At 44.2% G+C, this 22,559-nt stretch overlaps 2 protein-coding genes across 2 annotated transcripts; one reads left to right on the top strand and one right to left on the bottom strand.

Moving 5' to 3' along the window:
• The first annotated feature begins 3,549 nt into the window (after positions 1-3,549).
• On the top strand, positions 3,550-20,875 carry LOC100996097 (putative neuroblastoma breakpoint family member 7). The gene is given in 6 exon segments (XM_055113877.2): positions 3,550-3,718; positions 3,721-3,783; positions 5,172-5,274; positions 6,105-6,319; positions 7,371-7,443; positions 20,532-20,875. Coding segments are annotated over 6 exon segments (642 nt in total). The 3' UTR covers positions 20,551-20,875.
• S100A11 (S100 calcium binding protein A11) lies at positions 17,480-22,027 on the bottom strand. The gene is made up of 3 exons (XM_003817222.5): positions 21,883-22,027; positions 18,622-18,774; positions 17,480-17,797 (listed from the first exon to the last, which is right to left on the bottom strand). The coding sequence occupies exons 1-3, from the start codon at positions 21,883-21,885 to the stop codon at positions 17,636-17,638; spliced, it is 318 nt and encodes a 105-aa protein (XP_003817270.1). The 5' UTR covers positions 21,886-22,027; the 3' UTR covers positions 17,480-17,635.
• Between the last annotated feature and the right edge of the window lie 532 nt (positions 22,028-22,559).

Below are 22,559 nucleotides of genomic sequence, written 5' to 3'. Positions count from 1 at the left end.
AGTAAAATAGGATCTTAGCTCTCATAGAATTCTCAGTCTACTGACTGGTGAGTCATGAGAAGTGTAGTGATGGTGGGTTCTTTGGAACCAGTGGCCCATGCCACATGAGATGACCTCAGTGGATGGCCTGGTTCCCCTTCTGGTTGTCTCCAACAGCTGGATGACCTGTCCTGGGCCAGTGACCCTGGACTTCAGCCATATTTCAGCATCACAAGGTACAGTATGCCAACACCTCAGCTCCATGTTGAGTCAAAGCAGTTAACACAGCCAAGGTATTCAGAGGACACTAATGATAACAGTAGCTACTGACTATTTCCTGGCCAGCTGGGGAAATAAAGAAGTAAGTTTAATAAGTCTTCTAAATTTGTCCTTGCCATTGTGATAACTTTATCTTGATAATTAATTATATTATGGCAAATTAATTATAACTTGCCATAATGATAAATAACTTTATCCTGAGTAGAGCAGCGACACAAGCCCTTCAGGACACATGCCTGAGGCAATGACAGTCTAACTTTGAAACAGTGGAAGACCTAGTTTCAAATTCAAGTTTGCTTTGAGTAGAAATTAACTTTACCTCTTTTTGCATGGCAATGGGGCCAGTCTTCCTTAAGCTGCTCCTTACAAGAAAAGGAATCATACTGCTAAGAATTCAGACTTCAGCAGACATGGGTAAGTAAGGAAGTCTTATAAATCTATTCTAGCCTCCTAGCAAGAAACCAGAAATTTAGCAAGTTCATTGATGTTCAGGACAGTTGTGTTCACTAGATCAGAGGCACTAAGACATGAAGAACAGACACCCTAGTAAAAGGGAAATAATTCCTTCCTGTCTTGGGACACCACTGCCAACTTCAGGGAAGTGGGAAAACAGCTGCTCACTCTACAGTATGGGTTGCCTTTGTGTCTGGAATGTGTCTGACGTCCTGATCCCTGTGCCTATTTCAGGGAGCCTTGGGAGGAGCCCGAATCACTGATGGAACTGGACAGTGCATGGAGACGGTTCAGCAGGACAAGGGTAAGTGCAGGGGCACGGCCAGGTCATACCAAGAGACAATGAGCGGCGCTGATGACAACAAACAAAGATAAAATCAGAAGTTTGTGCTTTGACTTCAAAAACTCAAACCGATAACTAATTTGCTCTTATAAGTAATAACAAGTATTTTTCTATTTACATGAGGATTTAATCTCAAAACAGAAATCATAAAAATATTAAGTCCAGGGCATAAAACCTAAACCATAGCTTATATTTATTCTTTCTAAATAGAGCTAACAGTAAAATCTTCTCCATGAAACATAAATTGTGATTATAAAAAGGCAAAAGTCTTAGTGAGAATCATTGGTATTCCATAGAAGAGTGAATTAAACACAGCAAAGGGAAGACCCAGGTCTCATACTTCTCTTGCATATTCTAAAGTTCCAGGGTAATTCCAGGTGATAGAGGTTATTTCCCATACTGTTAAAGCAAGGTTGCAGACACTTCTGAATTTTGGTCCCAGTACTCTAGGATGGCACACCTCTGTCCTGGAAAATAATACAGGAAGGAATACTCTTCCCGTGACTCATTCTGGTCATTTTTCCAGCATCACAAAAACCAAAAAGTAGAAATATGGCCAAATACATGATTAGCTATCCCTCTTGTTCAGGTTTCTTAGCTGATTCTTATGGATAATAGCATTACCTTAAGGATTATGATGAAGATATGATGTCCAAATATGTGCACAGTTTTGAGCAAAATGCCTGGTACGAATTGGTCAATGAATAATTACTGAATAATTATATGAATATTTACTGAATGTGGATCCTATGAATAATTACTGAATAATTGTTGTGATTGCTTTTATTGGCAGTGCTCAAAATTCATCCCTGTGTGACCTCAAGTAAGCCACATAACTTTGTGATCCTGCAGTTTCATCATATTTAACATGAAAAAAACTTGACAGATTTTCATTCTGCCACAGAATGTCAGGTCTCCCAGACACCAGAAAATACATTGACTTAAAGCCTTTGATACATCTCAAAGCAGTATCCCTATGCAGTATAGTTGGAAGATGGTGGGGGCTGTAGAGAGGGATGCTTTCAAATGGGATTGATCCAGTCCTCCTTCCTTCACTTCCACATGAATGCTGGGCAGCCCAGGGTCACACCCACTGCACCCTCAACTCGGGCAAGTCCAACAGCCAAACTGAGGAGACCTGGGCTACAGAACAGTCTCTCAAGTTCCAGGCTCACAAAACCTAGGTGGGAATGAATGCTGAGAAAGTGAGGAGGTGGTTCAGGTGATCACTCTCCCCTACTTGTTCCTCTCACGTCAAACTCACCTTCTACTGCACAGCAACACTGAGGATCACCAAATACCAACTACTAACACCAAGACCATGACCTTGATGTTGCCATGTTCTGTTAGTGGAAAGCAACCACACATCAGTTGTGTTAGTCCAACTCAGAAAAATACTTATCAAGCAATATTCCATAAGAACTGCTCATGGCCCTGTTCTTTTCAATATATGGGAAAACTAAAGGAAAACAACAAAATAGTATCAGGTTTGCAAGACTTCCCAAGATCGATGGTCACACGTGTTTTCAGGAGCTCCCTATGTAAATGATTTTGATCACTTGATACCTTGAAAAGAGCTCTTATGGGCCCAGAATGACATCCGTAAGTGACAAGTATGAAATGTAGTGTTCAGTCACATTAAAAAACAAATCATCCCACATAGAGGAAGAGCTTTGGATGTAGGAATGTCAAACTGGTCTTAAATGTAATGAAAAGCCAAGATGGTGCCCCAGTAAGAAAAAAGAAATCAACATAACAATGGGATGCAGCAAGAAGAATACTGAGACAGGAAAGAAAACATTTTAAAAAAAATTAATTATTCATTCACTTTCTGGTGGATACAGAAAAAACTGCAGAAGACCCACAGGATATCATGGCAGTCTAAAAGTTTGATATCTTACACCGTGGAAAAGCCTTAAATTCTATTTTAACGTGAGAGAAGGTGGAGTGACTGACTTCATGACTACCATTTAGAAAATATAACCTGTTGGGAAACTATTTCTGCCTTGATGATTTTATACACACAAGAAATGAACAATGAGGAAGATGCTTAGACGTATTGGGAAAGAGATGGGTCTGTGGCATTGTCACAAGGGTACAAGGGTACACATATACTGAGAGTGAATGCTGAAGGGAAGGCTCCCATCGGTGGTGACCTCACGTGTGACCAGGGCGCCTGTGTTTCAGCAAAGCCTGGGCAATTGGAACGCAGGGCTCCTAAGATTCCATGACACCCCCACCTTCTAATTCTGTTATTGCAACTGCAGACCGTTACCTGGCACGCTGGCTGCCACCTCCCTCACTCCTGTCAGAGTCTGAGCTACAGGCAGTGCCTTCAGCTCTGAGCTCAGGCATCTCAAACCTTGTTTTTGCGATTAAGGACTCTAAAGTGCTGTGGAGAGTGATCACGTTTTTCTCAACAGTAAGCTAAGAATTTTACTGACATCCCTCAGTCCTGATTAAACCTATTTGATTTCACCAGTTTTTAACCCATCATGTGTTTGGGTTTCTTCTCCCCAGTCCCTGGCTCCACCTCTTCTGCCACAAACATCAGCATGGTGGTGTCTGCCGGCCCTTCATCCAGTGAGAAGACAGAGATGAACACTGGAGAAATCAACAAGAAATTGCGCCCCCAGCCGGCAGAGAACAAACAGCAGTTCAGAAACATAAAGAGAAATTTCTTGTAACTCAAGTGGCCTACTTCCTGGCCAACCGGCAGAAGAAATACCGTAAGTTCGATAGGCTCACCATCACAAAAGTGAGGAATGATGTCCTGTCTTCTCTCTGAGAAACTAAATGCTCTCTCCATCAAAAATAATTTCATCTTTCCCGTGCTTCTAGGAAAATAGAAATGGGTATTTTAACATTTTGTTAAAAATGGAAGACAGAGGCAGAAAGTATTTAGCAACTTTTCCATGTTTGCAGTCAGGTGGCGGTGGGATTCGAGTTAAAAATCCCAGTTCTTGATTTCTGACACAGGCACAGCACCACCTGTTTTCTCAGCAAGAGGCTAAATCACGTTACTAGAATCCTCTCTGTACCATAAAAGATCCTGCAGAGAAGTAGCATCTAGTCTGTTGGTCTAAATATGTGGGACTCATGAACTTCCATTCAGTTCAAGTCTCTGTTGAGGCCAAATAGGCAAAGCTCTGTTCTGGAGACCCTGGGGGAAACATGGTGTTAGTATACAGTGCCCACACTGAGGAGCTTAAAGAGAACTCTGCTCCTAATAGAACCTGTGGTATCTATAAGTGACAGCATCAAGAGCAGGGAGAGGGAAGTCCTGCTTCCTAGGGCACTGGCTCTTGTTCCTAAAAAGGAAGAAAGACGGCACCCAAGACTTTGTGGAGGTAGCAGTGTGTAGAGCAGGGACCCTGGGCCAGTGTCCTGGGCTCCACCCAAGTTGCTTGTCTTCTCCGTTCCTCTGCTTCTTCATCTGTCCATAGGGTACTATAATAATACCTACCTCTGCAAATTGCTGCAATGAATTACATGACCTATTTCTTGTAAACCTCCTGGAACAATTGTTGGCACAGAGTAAACACTATTAGTTCTTTATTCTACTGTTTCTAACTTAACAGAAACTCGATTAGTATTTGGGCATATTTCCTTCATGGCCTTATGGTCTTATGCCTCATATTTTATGCAGTTTATCCAGATAGTATTTTTAAAATCTTTGACATAGTTGTACTTGAAATTCTCAGTAAAAGGGAAACTGTCAGTCCCATTGTCCTAGGGGCCTTACCAACTCTACGGAAAATCACTTCATGGCCCAGTGCAGTGTTTACAGGAGAGGCTGCAAGGCTTGGGAAAATGGCCCAGGATTCAGAGTCAGACCTCAGGGGTTGTGAATTCGGACTCCACTTCGTTGTGGTTGAATCATCTTGTCAACTTAGTTGGTGTGCCCTTGAGTTTCTCTTTCTTCATCTCTAAATTTTGGAGGATTAGATGCCAGAAAGTCGGGAGACCGAAGAGTAAAGATATGGAAATCCCTGCCTAGAGCCTGGTACTGGGGACAGTTTTGTCCTTGGGATGGACCTGTCTCCTGCCCTGTAGGCAATGACCGCAGCAGCATGTCTAGCCTTCCACTGAGGCAGGCGCGTCTGTCTTTTCTCAGAGTATGAAGAATTCAAAGACCTCATAAAATCTATGCTGAGGGATGAGCTGCAATTCAAGGACGAGAAGCTTGCAGAGCAGCTCGGGCAAGCTGAGGAGCTCAGGTGAGGGGGCCCCGTGGGGGCAGGCAGGTGGGCAGGTGTGTGAATCTCTGAAGTACAGCAGCTCAGCGGGGAGAAATAAGAGCTAAGCTGGGCCAGGGGAAGGGCAGGAATTGCCATGGCAGGCTCACGACACCCAAATATTTATCAAACAGAGAACAAGGATAATAATAAGTTATGAGTTGCAGTTGTTTCTCAGAACCTTGTTTTCTCTTTTTCAAACAAGTAACTGTTGAGGTGAAACTTGCATAACGCAAAATTAACCAAAGGAGTGGGAACCACCCAGCAGCATTCAGTATACTCAAAATGGTGTGCCATCATCACCCCACTTACCCTTAGTCAGAATCACCTCCTGACGGACTGCGGCTTCTCATTCTTTCACTCAATCAGTGTTGCCTTCTCGACCCTGTCATTCTTTTCTTCTTTCGTCTTTTCAATTTGCCCCATCTGCACCTAGCCTCATTTCTGTACCTGGCTTTGTATCTAGTCACCACAAAGTACACTATGTGTATTTTCACATGGAAATGTCGATGGCCAAAGTGAGGAATTGAAAGGATGTCTTTTTGAAACTGATTTAGAAAGACCTACTTTTGTTTACAGAAGAGAAATATGAATGCAACATTGTCGAGGATATTTCAGTTGCACTCTCTGATATAGAGGAAGCCTGTAAAAAAAATTCTTTTTGTCTTGGCCACAGGCATTTCCCCAAACATGTGCTGACCTTCTGCTTGGAGGTCTCCTTGAGGACATTGTCTCAGAGATCTCTGTTGCAATATTAGAACTGATCACTCATCCCTTTCCATTATTAAATTTTCTCTACTGTCTCACCTTAGGCAATATAAAGTCCTAGTTCACTCTCAGGCACGAGAGCTGGCCCGGTTAAGGAAGAGATTACAGGAAGGGAGAGATGCCTCCCGCTCATTGAATCAGCATCTCCAGGCCCTCCTCACTCCGGATGAGCCTGACAACTCCCAGGGGCAGGATATCCGAGAGCAGCTGGCTGAGGGCTGCAGGCTGACAGAGAACCTCATCCACAAACTCAGCCCAGGTAAGGTGGCCACAGGCCCTGATGACACAAAACCCCAGGCTTATGAGAGACTCCAGACCTCCATACCTCCACAATGACAGTTGTATTGGTGGTGTTTTTTTCCACTAAACATATGTGGCCATGACATGACCAGGACTTCCTGGATAACAACAGAGATGGGAAACCCATGGGATTGGTTGTCACAGTATTGTAAATGTCCCTCCTTCCTTGATGGAAGGTGGTCTTTGGAACAAGAGGCAGCATCTCTCCAGTTTTAAAGGACAAGAAGGAGGCTGTGACAGGAGGGCGCTTGTTAGAGTGAAAAGAGCTCTGGACTAAGCATGGAGGTTCCCAGGCTCTATCTTCAGCAACGTCCTTAGTAACTGTCGGTGAGTGATTGATTTATCCTTCCTGGGTTTCTCTCTCTCCATCTGCAAAGGCCGGCAAATTGTCTCTTGCAAGTGTCTTTAGCATTCAAATGTGGGAACACTTACGACTGCTTTTCAAAATGAGATGAAGCTCCTTGCCGTGTGGTGTTGGAGAAGGCACTTGATGTGGGGGCATTTGGTGGTAGGAGTGCTTCAGACTGGAGTACTCCCCATGGAGAGAATGTCCTTGAATAACACAGCAGAAGCCACTTGGTGGGCCTGTGAAGTCCCCTGATGGACAGAGGACTGTGGGACAAGTTTGTCCTCTCCTAAGAGAAAGAATTAGTTTCGAAATGTGAACTGTGACAGGACACCAAGCCTGTGCCTGGGAATCAGATCTGTGGCAGGATGGCGGAGACAGCTGCCAAAGTCCAGAGAGAGGTTGGACAAGTCTCCAGGGATATGGGGACCAAAAGATGTTTTCAATATTTGGCCACATCTTGATGGTGGCCCTCCAGATCAGAAATGCATTGCCTGATGGATTAGGAAACCGTGCCAGGGCATTTTGTTAAAGATAAAACATGAGAGCTTTCAGATGAACAGTGACCCATGCCTAGATGTTCATGTGTCTGCACATATTGGGCTGACTATGCTTGCAGAGTGTGAAGTGAGAAATATCTGAATGAACATTCCTGTATTTACAGAAAATGATGAAGATGTGGATGACGATGTTTACGTTGAGGAGGCTGAGAAAGTGCGGGAATCATGTGCCCCCAGGTAACACTGAGTAATCAGGAGCAATAATGGGTGGTAACATATGAAAAAGATCTAGGAGGCACACTCTCTCTGGCATCTACATTGGGCCAAAAGCCTGCATTCTCCTGGCCACAGTATGTTAAATTCAACCCAGCTTAGACACAGGGTATGGCAGCTGTTATGGTTCTCTGTGTGTGCTGAGTATCATGTCTGTACCATACAGGGATAGCTGAGTCTCCATCCTCCTCAGCTCCTATCTGCCCAGTGCAATGAACACCAGCTGCTGTCTTCCTCTTTGGCTCCCATAGCAGCCATGCTCTGTTGCAGAGAGTGGAGGAGTGCCTGTTCCCGCTTAAAGGGAACCTCCTGTTTGCTTTCTGGGACCACTCTCTTATGCTTCCTGTCAAAACTAGCTAGGACTCCCTGAGGTCCAATCCCTCTCTGTTTAATCTTCTGTTATGTCTGTGTCACCTGGCTCATCAGGGAGGTGCAGAAGCCTGAAGAGAAGGAATTGATGAAATGATCATACAGATATGTATATTGCATATATCTATGCAATATACATATTGCATCAATATCCCATGATATTGCCAACTCAATGAGGACAGAGTCCTCTCTCTATTATGATTTGGATTTGAAGGGAAGATGCCATGGGTCCTAAACATCGCAGCATGACCAGCGTGTGCTGCCCACGACCTGCAGTGCCATGGTCAGGTGGAAGTCATTTTACTTCAGTAGAGGACAGTGTTCTCTTCTGACCTTTTCCTCAGTGGCTAGATCTGTATCTCTCTTTCTCTTCTCCCATCTGCCCTCTGTTCCCTGCCCCACTTTGTTTTCTCTCTCTGTTCCCACCCTGGTGCCCCCTTCCACCTGTTTTCTTTTCTTCAGCTTTCATTGTTCACCCCCCTCTGCCCACCCATATGTCCCAGGCTAAGTCCCCTGCACGTTCCTGGGGAGGGGGAGATGTGTATGGTTTTAGGCAGTGCCCTCTAGATGTGTCCATGATGGGGAAACATGGCTCAGCTGCCAGTATAATGGTTTAAAAGAGTGGCCACTTTTGAAGGCCTTTTACATCTAGGATCCTCTAGGACTTAAAATATATGGGCCACATTGGAATTCCTTGTTCCCCAGGACCTTGCAGTGGATGCCTTCTTTCACTGAGCATTCACAGGGTGCCTATTAGGTGCCAGGCCCTGCTCTGGGCTAGGGGCTCCATTGTGAGCATTCCTCAGTTCATTGCCACATGGAGCCCACCTCTGCAGGCATCAAGAGGGTGGGGCCGTCAACCACATCTACCAGTGCTAAGCATCAAGGACAATGAAGGCTGAGAATAGCCTGCTGGATTCGGCTATATGGTAGGTAAGGACTTGTTTGATTCTGGGGAAAGCAATTTCAGCAATGGGGAGGAGAAAGCAGCCTTGTTGCAGGGAGCTGAGGATGCTTAGTAGTGAGGAAATGAGGAGAACGGTGAGCTAGCATTTATGAAGCAACCTTTGCTTCCTATGTGATATTTACACTTTTCCCAACTTTCAGATTTGTGTTTCTTCCCTTGCCAGAAGTTAGTCTCTTTACAGACTGGACTTGCAACTTTCCGGAGTCATTGTCTTTGCTTGCATTCCTACCAGAATCCCTAGTGACTCCGCAGATCATGTTTAATGATAATGTTGACACTAAGTCATTGTGAGGGTAAAATATGAATCTGGTAACAGAAACGTTTTTCTCGGTGGAGAGAGGTGGGGCCGGGAACCAGGACTACTGCTGCTTCTCTCTGCCCCCACTGTCTAACCTTACAGGCAGCTCAAATCACTCAGAATCCAGTTTGCGGCCAGTGCAGACTTGCCTCTCCCTCCCAGTCTTCTTTCTTGGTGGTGACTGGGAGAGATTTAGGAGATTAGGGAGGGCCAAGAAACAAAGCATGAATTATCACGGTTGCTGCACAGGTGTGGTCCTCTCAGTCTCTCTGCCTGAATTCCCAACACATCTCTCACCAGGTTGCTGGATGGTACAATAGGGCCATTGTAAGGTGGGTGGGTGCAGTGAGTCAATGAGGTCTTCCTGAGGTGCAGGGGGGCAGGGAGGGATCCTCTCCCCTATAGCCGGAGCTGGGTCACAAATTGGTGGTGGAATGCCCAGCTTCAGGGTCCATTTGCACGGCTGTATATTTCAATTATACACTTGGTTCTTTTTTTTTATATATATACTTTTGTTCTTGTTTTATGCATTTGATCTATTGCTTTATTTGACCATTTTAAACACACTCATGCTAACATCCTTCCAGATTGCTCTCCCTCTTGTTACTCAGTGTGAAGTCTCTAGTCTGTTGTATGTACTTGTCATCCCTCGTGTGCCTGTGAGCCTATTCTAAGTGTATTTATCTCCTGTGGACATCCTCCAAATGTCTGGAGGCATCTCCACGAGGTGATTTTGCATTTGTCTAGGGTTTTATGGCGCTTACAACTCTGGGGTAGTTTTTGTTTTATTTCTTTAATAGCATGTGTTTGAACCCCATGCCTTCTGGGAACACAGGTGCAGTGCTCTGATTTCTCTCAGATGACTTTGCCTCGCTCCAGGGCTCATTCTGTGTCTTGAGAGGTGGTGGACTGAGCTTTCCAGTCTCCATCAGTGACAGGGCAGCTCTTTAGCAGCTCTCTCTTTTCACTAAGAGTTCAGTTCTAGTTCTCCACCATGGCCTGGGCCACGTGGCCTCCGCTCTGGGGCACTGTGACAGCTATCAGTTCCCTTTGTGCTTCTGGTACCTGAATAATTCTCTTTCTGCCTTTTAATTGACCAAGTATTTTAACTTTTCGAGGGGAAGGGGAAGATTCTATGTTATCCAGCATTATTTGCGGTAGGAAAGGGGCTTTCTATATCTGCTCCATACTAAATTTTGGCAGAAGTCTGCCATGGCCCAAATCTCCATCAAAAGAGATAGATATTTGCTTGATTTTTTTCTTCTTGTTTTTCTTCATTAAAAAAATGTACATTGGATTTAGCTATGATTTCTTGGATATGACACCAAAGGCACAGGCAATGTAAGAAAAAAATATATAAATTGGACTTCATCAAAACGAAAAACTTTTGTGCATCAAAGGACACTATGAATAGAGTGAAAAGGCAACCCACAGAATGGTAGAAAATATTTGCAAATCACATATCTAATAAGGGCTTAATACCCAGAATATAAATAGAACTCCTACAACTCAACAAAAACCAAACAACCCAATACAAAATGGGCAAAAGAATCAAATAGACATATTTTCAAAGAAGATATACAAATGGCCAATAAGCACATTGAAAAGATGCTTAACGTCACCAATCTTTAGGAAAATGTGAAAGGAAACCAAAATGAGATACTATTTCACATTCATTAGGATGGCTATTATTTTAAAAAGCAGAAAATAGCAAGTGCTGGTGAGTATGTGGAGACTTTGGAAACCTTGTAAGCATTGCTGGTGGGAATATAAAGTGGTGCTGCCACTGTGGAAAGATGTATGGTGGTTCCTCAAAAACTAAAAATAGAATTACCATATGATCCAGCAATTCTATTTCTGGGTTGTATTCCCAGAGACTTAAATCATTATTTGTACACCTGCATTCATTGTAGCACTATGCACAATAACAAAAGGTGGAAGCAACCCAAGTGTCCATCAATAGATGAATGGATAAACAAAATGTGGCACACACACACACATACACACAAATATATACACAATGGACTATTATTCAGCCCTGAAATGGAAGGAAATTTTGACATATGCAACAACATAAATGAATCTTGAAGACATTATGCTAAGTGAAATAAGTCAGACACAAAAAGACAAATGTTGTATAATTCCACTGACAGGAGGTACCTAGAGTAGTCAGATGAATAGAGACAGAAAGTAGAATGATGGTGACCAGGAGGTAGGTGCAGGGAGAAAGGGAAGTTATTGTTTAATGGATGCAGACTTTCAGTTTGGGAAGATGGAAATGTTATGGAGGTATTGGTGGTGATGTTTATACAATGTGAATATACTTAATGCTACTAAAATGTACACTTAAAAAATGGTAACAGTGTTAAATTTTTATGTTCTGTATATTTAACCATAATAAAAAAATTTAAAATTTTCAATAACTTAAGAAAATACACACACAAAAAAAGTCTACCTGAATTAGTGTTGTCACTTTACTCTGTGTTCCCCTTGGTGGCAGGAGTAGCCATGTGGTAGAAGAATACCAATCTCAGCTTTCTGCAGTGTGCTGGATATTCTGTTTGCTCCTCCAGCTCCACTTTTGGTGCTTCTCTGCCCAGCTCAGGCTTCCAGTAGGGTGGACCAACAGGAGGCACTTGCAGGCAATCAGAAGGTGGGAAGAGAGAGAAATCAATATTTATTCCCCTGGGTCCCTCCTGCCAGGCTGTGGTTTGACAGTGGCTGTATTTCTACATCTAAGGCCACAGCATCCGTGAGTGGCCCCTCTTCCTGGGCTATGGCTCTTGAATTCCAATAATTTCTCCCTTGCCAGTCAGGCTGAGAGGTGGGAACAGCATCCTAATTTTGCTAGTCCTGGTGCTTTGCCATCTCTTGTTATTTATCTTATCTCTACCCTTTGCAATCTCTTGTTATTATCTTATCTCTTACATCTTCATAAATAGTGCATTCATTAAATTCTCTTCAGTGACCCGTTTGAGTGTGCATGTGTTTCCTGTGGGAACCCAGACTGATATACATGGTATGTCCCACATCTGGTATAGCATTCTCTTATCGCTTATTCATGTATCATATATTTTTTTCATTCAACAAATATTTTTTTTGCTACTATATGCTGGGTACCACATTAAGTCCTAGCAATACAAAGATGCCTTTAATTAGGTCTCTGTTCTTGAACTCAAAGTCAAGTCAGAAAAGACAGACAAGTAAAAACACTGTAAGTAGAGTGGCAAGTGCTATGATAGAGGCAAGAATGGAGTGCTCTGGAGCATAGAATAAGAGCATTAAAATCAGCTTTGGATAGGGGTCTTAGGAAAGGCCTTCTTGGGGAGATGATACTTACACTGCTCTACAGGACAAGTAGAAACAGCTGGAAAGGCGGCCAAGGGCTTTCAGGGCAGCAAGAAGAGCGTGTGTCAAAGCAAAGAGGCACGTCACTGTGACATCAGTTCTAGCCTTGGTTGGCAAGGTGGGCAGGGAGCAGACCACAAAGGCTCTTGAGTGCTCCAGGGAATCATGTATATTCAGAAGGTCCAATGCCTGGTTTTACACATGGGAGCGATACCAGAACATTTGCCTTTAAAAACTCTCTTTGATCACACGGTGGAGAAAGGGATGGAAGAGGTCCAACTGGACAGGGAGAAGCTTAAGAGAGTTTATTGCAAAATGGTAGAGGTCCTCTTTTCTAAAGGGTAGGGACCTGTAGTTGGTTTGGCTAACTTAAAAAAATTGATGAAAATGGATATTTATAAAAAGGATATTTAAAATATTTGCTTTAACTTAAAACATGTATATTTATCAAAATTTTGCTATATTATCTTTCTTGCATAAATCACACTCACAGTGGATTTTAGTACAATTGTAGCTACCTCTCAGATGTGTTCCTTAATTCATTAGCGGCACAAGAAGGAAAAAATCAGTAGTCATTAAGTCTCCATATTATTCCTTTAGCAGGTGCACCCTATATTTTTTTTTTAAAAAGTGTCACTATCCCCAAAAAACAGTGAGCTAGGGAAGAGATGGAAAAATATCAGGCACCCTACTGGTCTATTTGCTACTTTACCAAGAAATCGGGCCAGGCACGGTGGCTCATGCCTGTAATTCCAGCACTTTGGGAGGCCAAGAAGGGCGGATCACGAGGTCAAGAGTTCGAGACCAGCCTGGGCAACAAGGTGAAACCCCGTCTCTATTAAGAATACAAAAATTATTCGGGCATGGTGGTGCATGCCTGTAATCCCAGCTACTCGGGAGGCTGAGGCAGGAGAAATGCTTGAATCCGGGAGGCAGAGGTTGCAGTGACCTGAGATTATACCACTGCACTCCAGCCTGGGTGACAGAGCGAGACTCCATCTCGGAAAAAAAAAAAAAAAAAAAAAAAAAAAAAAAAAAAAAAAAAAAAGAAAGAAATCACTGGCCATGGCTTTAAGACACCAGGCTAAAGGGAACTAACCAGAAAGCCTTTGCTTGCTTGGGCCCTTAGGTTTTGATAAGTAAGATCTAATTGGTACCAAGCTTCTAACTCAAGATTCAGATCAACAAACCCCTATGGAGTACTTCCTATAAGCAAAGTGAGTGGTAGAGAGAGACACTAGCAGGAAGGGTTGGTTTGGGGAGGAGATAATGAGCCCAGTGAGGGCATTTTGTATTGGTCCTGTTGGTAATGCCCAGTGGGCATTCACAATTTGAGTCTGGAGAGAAGATCTAGCTTGAGAAGTAGAGAGAGAGAGAGAAAGAGAGAGATGAGGGCCTGGGAATGTGCCCACATTAGGGAGATGGGGTGGTGTGATGGTTAATATTAGGTGTCAACTTGATTGGATTGAAGGATGCCGAGATAGCTGGTAAAGTATTGTTTCTGGGTGTGACCATGAGGGTGTTGCCAGAGGACATTCACATTTGAGTCAGTAGACTGGGAGAGGAAGACCCACCCTCAGCGTTGGTTGGCATCATCCAATCGGCTGCCAGCGTGGCTAGAACAAAGCAGGCCGAAGAAGCTGGCTTGCTGAGTCTTCTGGCTTTCATCTTTCTCCATGCTGGATGCTTCCTTCCATTCCTCCTGCCTTTGGACATCAGACTTTTTTCTCTCATGCCTCATATCCAACCAAATCCCCAAGCCCATTTGATGCTCCACCCAAATATCCCTTGAATCCATCCCCAACCACCCACTGTCCAGGCCACCACCTCCTCTGATCTGGATACTGCGGCAGTTTCCTGATGTTCGTATTCTTTTCGCTTTGCCCCGGCACAGTGTCTGGAACATTATAGAGACTCAAATATGCATTGCATGATGCAATCGTCAGGAAGGATGAACAAAGGCTGCTGGGCCAGTGACTAGTAGGGGAGAAGTTTCAGTAGAATGCTGAGGGCAAGTGTTAGAACTCAAGGGGTTCAGGACTGAGTGGTAATAAAGGAAATAGAAGCCTTTGGTGTAGACACATACAAAAAAGCAATAATTTTGACCAAAGGGAAATATCTAAGGCAGCAACTCGAGGGTGTGGAAGTGTTGAGGAGTCTTTTGTTTCACTTTTTTGGTAGCAGAGAGCAGATAATCCTTTAAGGAAGAGTATAAATTTAAGATGATTAAAAATGTAAAGGAATGTAACATTCATACACGAATTGTTAGGGAATCAGTGGGAATGTATTTTAAGAATTACAACTGTGTGTTAGCTATCTATTATTGTGTAACAAATTACCACAAACTTAATTACTCAACACAATTTCACTGTCTCACAGTTTCTGTGGGTCAAGGGTCTTAGCATAGCACTAGGAGCTGGTATCTTTTTAAAATTTCTTGGCTCTGTTTCTCCAACGTTGGCTCCACTCTCAGATCCCTTCCCTGTTGTCTTGAGATGGCTATTGGCCTGTCTAAGGCTACAAACTCTCAGGTTAGAATCCACCGAGAAGGAGGAATAAGCAATTGCCTTTATCCCAGAATTTTCAGCAAAGGTACTGAGATTCCCTTTATTTTGAGCAGCTTAGATCACGTTGACCACCCTAGGCCAATCACTGTGTCCAAAGGAATGCGGGGCACTCATTAGCTTCGGCACAGGTGTGTCCTTGACTCTTGGAACTGGGGAAGAACCCTACCTAAACTAAGAACACCAAGAGATGGGGAGTGCAGAGCAGGGCTTGATTGAGGAAGAAGGGGAGATGGATGCTGCAAAAACAAGGAATAGGCACACGCAAGGAACACATCTCAAATACAACATGGTTTATTTATTTATTTATTTATTTGAGACAGAGTCTCATTGCGATGCCCAGGCTGGAGTGCAATGACATGATCTTGGCTCACTGCAACCTCTGATTCCTGGGTTCAAGCGATTCTCCTGCCTCAGCCTCCCAAGTAGCTGGGATTACAGACATGCACCACCACGCGTGACTCATTTTTGTATTTTTAGTAAAGACAGGGTTTCACCATATTGGCTAGGCTGGTTTCAAACTCCTGACTTCAAGTGATCCTCCCACCTCGGCCTCCCAAAGTGCTGGGATTACAGATGTGAGCCACCGCGCCTGGCCAAATATAATGTGTTTTAAACCAGACTCTATATTTTGCTCCTAAAGCTTAACCCCCTTGCTTCATTCCTGATTTCAGTGAATTGTATCATCATCCAACCAATTGTCCATGCTGGGAAGCTGGGAATAATCCTAGGCTTCTCTTTCTCACCACTACATTCAGATAATCATCATCTCTTGGGTTTTACCTCTTACATACTCTTCCCCTCCCTTCCCGCTTCATTGCCTTATTTCAGATTCTTAACTGACCCATTTTACCATCTCTCCATTCTCTCTCTCTTAAAAAAAATGTTGACTTGTGGCCGTAGAACGATGAATGTCCAAGGCCTATGGATAATTCTAATAGCCCACACACTTGGGCACCAACCCAACAGTGGGATCATGTGTTCACTAAGAGTGTATTTGTGATCGGTCCCAAACCTGTTTATATTCTTTTTCCTTTTCCTTTTTTTTTTTTTGAGACGGAGCTCGCTCTGTTGCTAGGCTGGAGTGCAGTGGTGTGATCTGAGCTCACTGCAACCTCCACCTCCCGCGTTCAAGTGATTCTCCTGCTTCAGCCTCCCAAGTAGCCGGGATTACAGGCGCCCGCCACCACACCTGGCTAATTTTTGTATTTTTAGTAGAGACAGGGTTTCACCAAGTTGGCCAGGATGGTCTCGATCTCTTGACCTCGTGATCTGCCTGCCTTAGCCTCCCAAAGTGCTTGGATTACAGGCGTGAGCTACCGCGCCTGGCTCGTTTTTCTTGTAAGGAATAATTTAATTAAATATCCCATAAACCAATAAAATATGCATGTGAAGAGATAGTTTTTATCTTTATGAAAGTCAAATTGAATTCTTTTCAAAGACTCGATTCAAATGTACTGAAGATAATTGCAGTTTCTACAGATATAGCTGAGACAACTGTAAACGGCTGAGGCAGTGGCTCACCCTAAGGTGCTGGCCTTCATTTTGGAATGTCAGAGCCAAAAATGACCTCAGATGTGGTCTAATCCATCTCACTGAATTTATGAAGGAATAAACCATAATCTAGAGAGATTTTTGCTAATTAGTTAAAACTCACATAAATGGATAAGGAATCAGAGGTTTTCTGGATACACATCACTTTTTCGCTGTGCTTCTTAGGAATAATTGCACATTGCGGAAACCTGCCCCTCTTTCTCTCTCTCTCCTCTAATCTGTCATCTTTAACCCTGGATCAGTCTTCTTACCTTCTTTCTAGGCTCTCTTTCCCTGCTGCTTTATCAGAGGGCTTAGAAAATTAAAACTAGTGTTAACACTAGCTTAAGCCAAACATGAAGACCTTGGCAACACGAGCCTCCTTTCTATTCCACAAACATCCTAGATCCTTCTTATCTTTGGAGGACCTCTGCCCTTCCCATTTCTTCTCTTGAAATGCCCTCTCCTTCTTTTCAAATGTTTGCTCTTTCTAGTTCTTCACATCTCAGCACAAATGTCATGTCCTCAGAATAGTGCCCTCTTAGTCCCCATGAATCTGTAACATAATTGTAATCTGTCCTTCCTAGGATTTATCATACTCTGATAGTCCTTTGTTTATTTAGTCATTGTTCTCTCCCCCAACGAGAAGTTATACTCAGTGAAGGCATGACCTTGTCTGTCTTGCTGGTTGTATTCTCAGGATCTATGACAGTGCCAACGGGTAGCAGTGAGTAAACAATAACAATAAGTGACAACTCTCCATCAGTCAATAATTTAGAGATGAATCTGGTTGTACTATTAGTCATGATTATGTGTACACCCAAGATGCATTTTTTCTTATTTACTATGCACCTTCTATCAATCTAATTTATATTCCTCCCACTTTCCACCCTCCCATGCACAAATTCACCAACTCTCTAGTTCATGTTTTAAAAAAGTGACATTGCTTTATTACTATTGGCAGGTGGGGCCTGCATGAGGTGGTTAGTGTGCTCAGGGGATGGGTGGGCTGTGGAGATGATGACAGAAAGGCTGGAAGGAAAGGGGGTGGGTTTGAAGGCCAGGGCCAAGGGGTCCTCAGGTCCGCTTCTGGGAAGGGACAGCCTTGAGGAAGGAGTCATGGCAAGCCATAGCTAGGCCACCAATCAGATTAAGAAATTCTGAGAAATCTAGCTGACCATCACTGTTGGTGTCCAGTTTCTTCATCATGCGGTCAAGGACACCAGGGTCCTTCTGGTTCTGCAGAGAAAATAATAATTACACCTTTATATTGCATCTTCTAATGTGCTTTCAAATATGCTGCCACATTTTATTCTCACAGGAGTATAAGGTACAGGATAGGGATTATTAATATTCCCATTTGCCAGATGCAGAAACAGACTAAAAGAGGTGAAGTGACCTGCCTAAGGGGCAGACCTGGGGCTTGAACCAAAGGTTTTCCCACTCCTAGTCCAGGGCTCTTTCTATGATATTAGGGGCTATTCAGTTTTGTAAAGCCAGTGGAACACTTCCTTCAAGGGTTGCATGCAACTCCAATAGATAAACTGTATAAAAGTACAGCGGGTTCAGGTGGAAAAAGGCCACAGGCCCTGCCTAATCAGTCTCATCCTCCACTTGCCCAAGCTGCCAACACAGATACACACTTAGAGCCACTGGTTACAAATGGCTATTTACATTTACATTTACATTAACTAATTTAGAAAGTCAGTCTGTTAGTCACACTAGCCACATTTCAAGCACTCAGCAGGCACGTGTGGCTGGTGGCTACCATGTTGGATAGAGCAGATATAGAATGTATTTCCACCACTGCAGCAAGTTCTACTGGACAGGGCTGCCATAGAACCTCTGGGGTAGAAGAATGAAATTTGAAAATAATTCCATTACGTCATATACCATTTCATATATCTCTCTTCCTAAATGGAAAAACTCCTGGCTTAGAGTGAGTTAAAATGAAGCAAGAGTGTGGGGTGTCAGTTGCTGCTCCTTCATTCCTGGCCATTCTGCCAGGGTCTTGTTTCATGTTGTGGGTAGTTTGGGGAAGTGGGGGAGACAGGGACCAGTACCTTTGTGAAGGCAGCCAGTTCTGTATTCATGAAGCTTAGGAACTCTGTCTTGGAGAGAGTGTAGTTATAACCATCCTTTCCAGCATACTTCTGGAAAACAGCAATCAGGGACTCAATGCACCGCTCAGTCTCTGTAGGGCTGGAGATTTTTGCCTTTGGAGAAAAAAAAATGCAGGGCTCAGACAAGGGAAGATGTCAAGGCTGGATACTGGAGAAAACTCCAGGGACTCTTATTTCAGGTCAAAGCAGTTTCCTAAAAGACTGAGTCATTTTTTCAAGGGGCTGAGGGGTTCAAGACAACCACAAAAAGTCACACTCTGTGACCTTCCGTCCTACCCCTCGCCACATGTTTATTCCAGGTGAAATATATGGAAGGTAAATGTGGAGCATTGCTGGCACGTTTAAAAGCAGTAGACTGCCTAGATGAGAGTGAGGGTGACAAGGTTTACTCATATTTTTAAAATGTGTGGATAAATACATCTGTAACTCTATATCCACAAATCCATATGCACACCAAACATTGTCTATAGGTTAATAATTTCTTATTTTCCAAGAGTGTATGGAGGCTTTTGTGATTAATGAAATGTCAGTTCTTTTTAAAGCAGTACCGAATTCCTGGGACTCACACATTTCCTTAGAGAAAACTAAAAGCATAGCTATCATTGTGTATGCAGTGGGAGATAGAACTTTTTAGATGTTTGAAAATGGCTTTCATATTTAAGAGTTAGGAACCATTAATCTTAGATGTGAGGAAACGGACAGGAGAAGGGAATGGATATGGCAGAGCCAGCCCTGGAATCTGGGCTTCCCAGTCCCTTTCTGCAGTCCTTAGCCTTGCAGGCTTCCACTTCCTGGTGGGAAATAGTGACAGAGAAGGTGGAGCCTCTCTGGAGGTCACTCCAAACCAGGAAGCTCTCAGGTTGCTGCTTACACAGCATCTACAATGTAAGAGATTTAAATCCTGTACTGGGCTCTTTCCTCACAGCAGAATTTTTCAAGGAAATTCTATAGGGCCCAGTCATCCGGTTCCCAAAGGAGACTTAGGGTCCCAAAAGTGAGGAGCTGTTGGCCTCCCTCTGGTGGGTAGAAGCCGTAATTACAGACTTTCTGGGAAACCGGCCTGGCCACACCCTTCCTCTGAGACTTTACCTACTAGCGTTAACAATGATTTATGTTTGGATGGTGACATTTTCAACTTAGCATTTAGCCTTTCGTTTGTTCTTAGGATGGACTTCCTGGAGCCCAGAGCTAGAGGCTTTCTCACTCCGTAATTAACACGTGCTAAGAACTGATCTGAGCCCTTAGCTACACAGCTGCAGATTGATTCCTCCTTCCTGTACAGCCTTTATGCTGCAGAGATGCTAGCTGAGTCCTGCCTCCTATTGCATCTTACAGCGTTAGAACCCCTGAACCCTAAGAGAGGTGGACTTTTTCCCAAGAATCACATTGTTGGAGGATGATTGTTTTTGTTTTGCCCTAAATTGAACTTTTCATTAAGAAAAAAGAAAATTGTTGGTAGGTTCAGGGGCCTTTAGGGGAGAAACAAAATACCACAGCCTAGAAACAGATGTGTTTGTTCTGTTACAACATGCCCTTCATATCAGGCCTAAAATCTCCCTGTCTTACTAAGGTATCAGATGACAGGAAGGAGACTGGCTGGGAGGCCACACCAGGCTGAGGAGCGTGGGCTTTGTCACCTTTCTCTGGAACTACAGATTCTCCCCCTGCCCCTTTTCCTTCCAGAATGCAGACAGTTTTGCTTTTCCAGTTTCACAGTGCCTTTCTGCTTCACATTTTTCTCTCCTTAACATCAGTCTTGGTGTAATTTAGAGATTATTTTCTTTTGAAAACTGTTGCTGTTGCTATCAGCCACAAGGAGAAAATTAAAACCTCTTTGCATTTCCTCCCAGAGGTAATTCTCCAAAGTGAAAGAAAGAGACACAATTATCAAATTACTAAAATGGAACGGCATAATTTGTAGAGCTCCAGGGCACTTTGGAGATGGGTCCTGAGGACGCCCAGAAACCGGAAAGCTCTGCCCAGGGTGGCGCAGTGGCTGAAGGAGAGGAGAACCGGCGCTCTCCACACCTCATGGCACTCTTGGAGTCTTACTTGGTGGGGATGGCGATAGCAAGGAGCAAACATTGTGATAAACGGATACTGTGAAATAATTTTTAAAAATGCATGCTAAGCGCTCAACATTTGAGGAAAGAAAAAAATACGATGAAAAAGAAGTAGCAATTTAAAAAACCTCAACTATTGTCTTCTCATTCTTAACCAACACCCTCCGGAGCTTTCTGTCCCTGCTGTAACAGGACTGCAACCCCAGACAGTATGGAAGGGAATGGGCGTGGCTCTGTTCCAATACTTCATTTATGGACGCTGAAGTTTGATTTCCACATAATTTTCACATGTCAGAAAGTATTTTTCTTCTTTTGATTTCTTTCAATCATTTACAAACGTAAACTTTATTCTTAGCTTGTGGGCAGAACAGAAAACCCGACTTGGCCCGCGGGCCAAAGTTTGCTGACTCTCCACTAAGGAGAGGTAAAGAGATTTTGGAGGTGGAATTATGGAAAATATGAGTTCAACTGGGAGATGAAAGGAGATAAGAAGAGAAAAATAAGTTACGGAGTGAGTGCCTAAAAAGATGGTGGGGTAAAAGGAAGAGGAAGGAGGAGAGGGCTCAGCTGGGACCGGGTTCCTCCCACATTCTTGGCCGCGGCGCTGCCGGCGGCGACGGGCTAAAGTTTCAGTCCCCTTGGGTCTTGGCCGTCTGCCGGGTGCTTACTGAAACTTTGATTTTCCCTGGGGCTAGACGACCAAGTTCTAAAATGTCCCTTTTCTGGTGTACAGAAATAACTAGTGACCCCTCGCAGCTTTCCAGCCCCCTGCCTTAAACTTGCTCCTAGGCGTCTCTGGGCTCCCGGGAGACCGCGGGCGAGGGGCTGCAGGCACTGACCCACCGCCCCCGCGCGGTGAGCGGCCAGCACTTCCTCTTCCCCAGCCCTGGGCCTTGTCGTGACTGGGAAGGCTAAAGAATCTCCGCTGCTACCCTAGGCGGCCACCACAAGGATGATTTTAGGGCTTCTTCCTTCCATCCCTTCTTCCCCAGTTCCCTCCCACGAGGCTGATTTTTCCTGCTGTTTCCTGCCACGTCCACACATAAGTCAAAGATAAAGTCTGCTGGGAAGTATGTGGGTTTTTTTTCTTTTCTTTTTCTTTTCATGTAAGAAGAAGAAGAAGAAAAGTGAGGCTTACCATGTTGGAGCTGAGCGAGGCGCGGGAGGCTGTGGCTGGGAGCGGCGCTGAGAGCTCTGTGCGCGCGGCGTGCGGGTCTGGAGCCTCTCCTCAACCCACGCCCTTCCCGGCCCAGCCTTGCCCAAGCCTTACTCAGACAGCCTCCGCGCCCGCCCCGCCCCTCCCCGCCTCCCGGGCTGGGCCTGGGACCGCGGCCGGCGCTAACCACAGAACTGAGCTTTAAGACTCAAATAAACCCACCGTCCTCTCCAGCGATTTAAGCAGTTTCACTCTCCCTCCTTTCCCTCTTTTCCCTCCTCTTTCCCCCCGGCCCCCTCCACCCCGTCCTGTGATTCCTGAAGATTTTTGACTTTTTAGAATTATAAGTTTTGCACAGGAGTCTTCGGGAAGTCTGTCCATGTCCGTGGGTCTTTCCCATGTATGAGCTCATTCTGGGCATTTAGGTTAGACAGGCAAAAAAGGTCTCTTTTGGAAACAGCAGTGGGCCGGGCGCGGTGGCTAAGGCCTGTAATCCCAGCACTTTGGGAGGCCGAGGCGGGTGGATCACATGAGGTCAGGAGTTTGAGACCAGCCTGACTAACATGGTGAAACCCCTGTCTCTACTAAAAATACAAAATTAGCCTGGCGTGGTGGCACACGCCTGTAATACCAACTACTTGGGAGGCTGAGGCAGAAGT

The sequence above is a fragment of the Pan paniscus genome, chromosome 1, assembly GCF_029289425.2.
Source record: "Pan paniscus chromosome 1, NHGRI_mPanPan1-v2.0_pri, whole genome shotgun sequence".
NCBI classification, from domain to species: domain Eukaryota; kingdom Metazoa; phylum Chordata; class Mammalia; order Primates; family Hominidae; genus Pan; species Pan paniscus.
The sequence above is the reverse complement of the archived record's forward strand: the minus strand, read 5'-3'. Positions and strand labels throughout refer to the sequence as shown.

Bases quoted from the DNA above. Each gene is read 5' to 3' on its own strand.
- S100A11 (XM_003817222.5), bottom strand. The intron at 17,798-18,621 runs GTACTGGTCCCT...TTTTCTCTGCAG, and splicing joins AACTGGCTGCCTTCACAAAG to AACCAGAAGGACCCTGGTGT.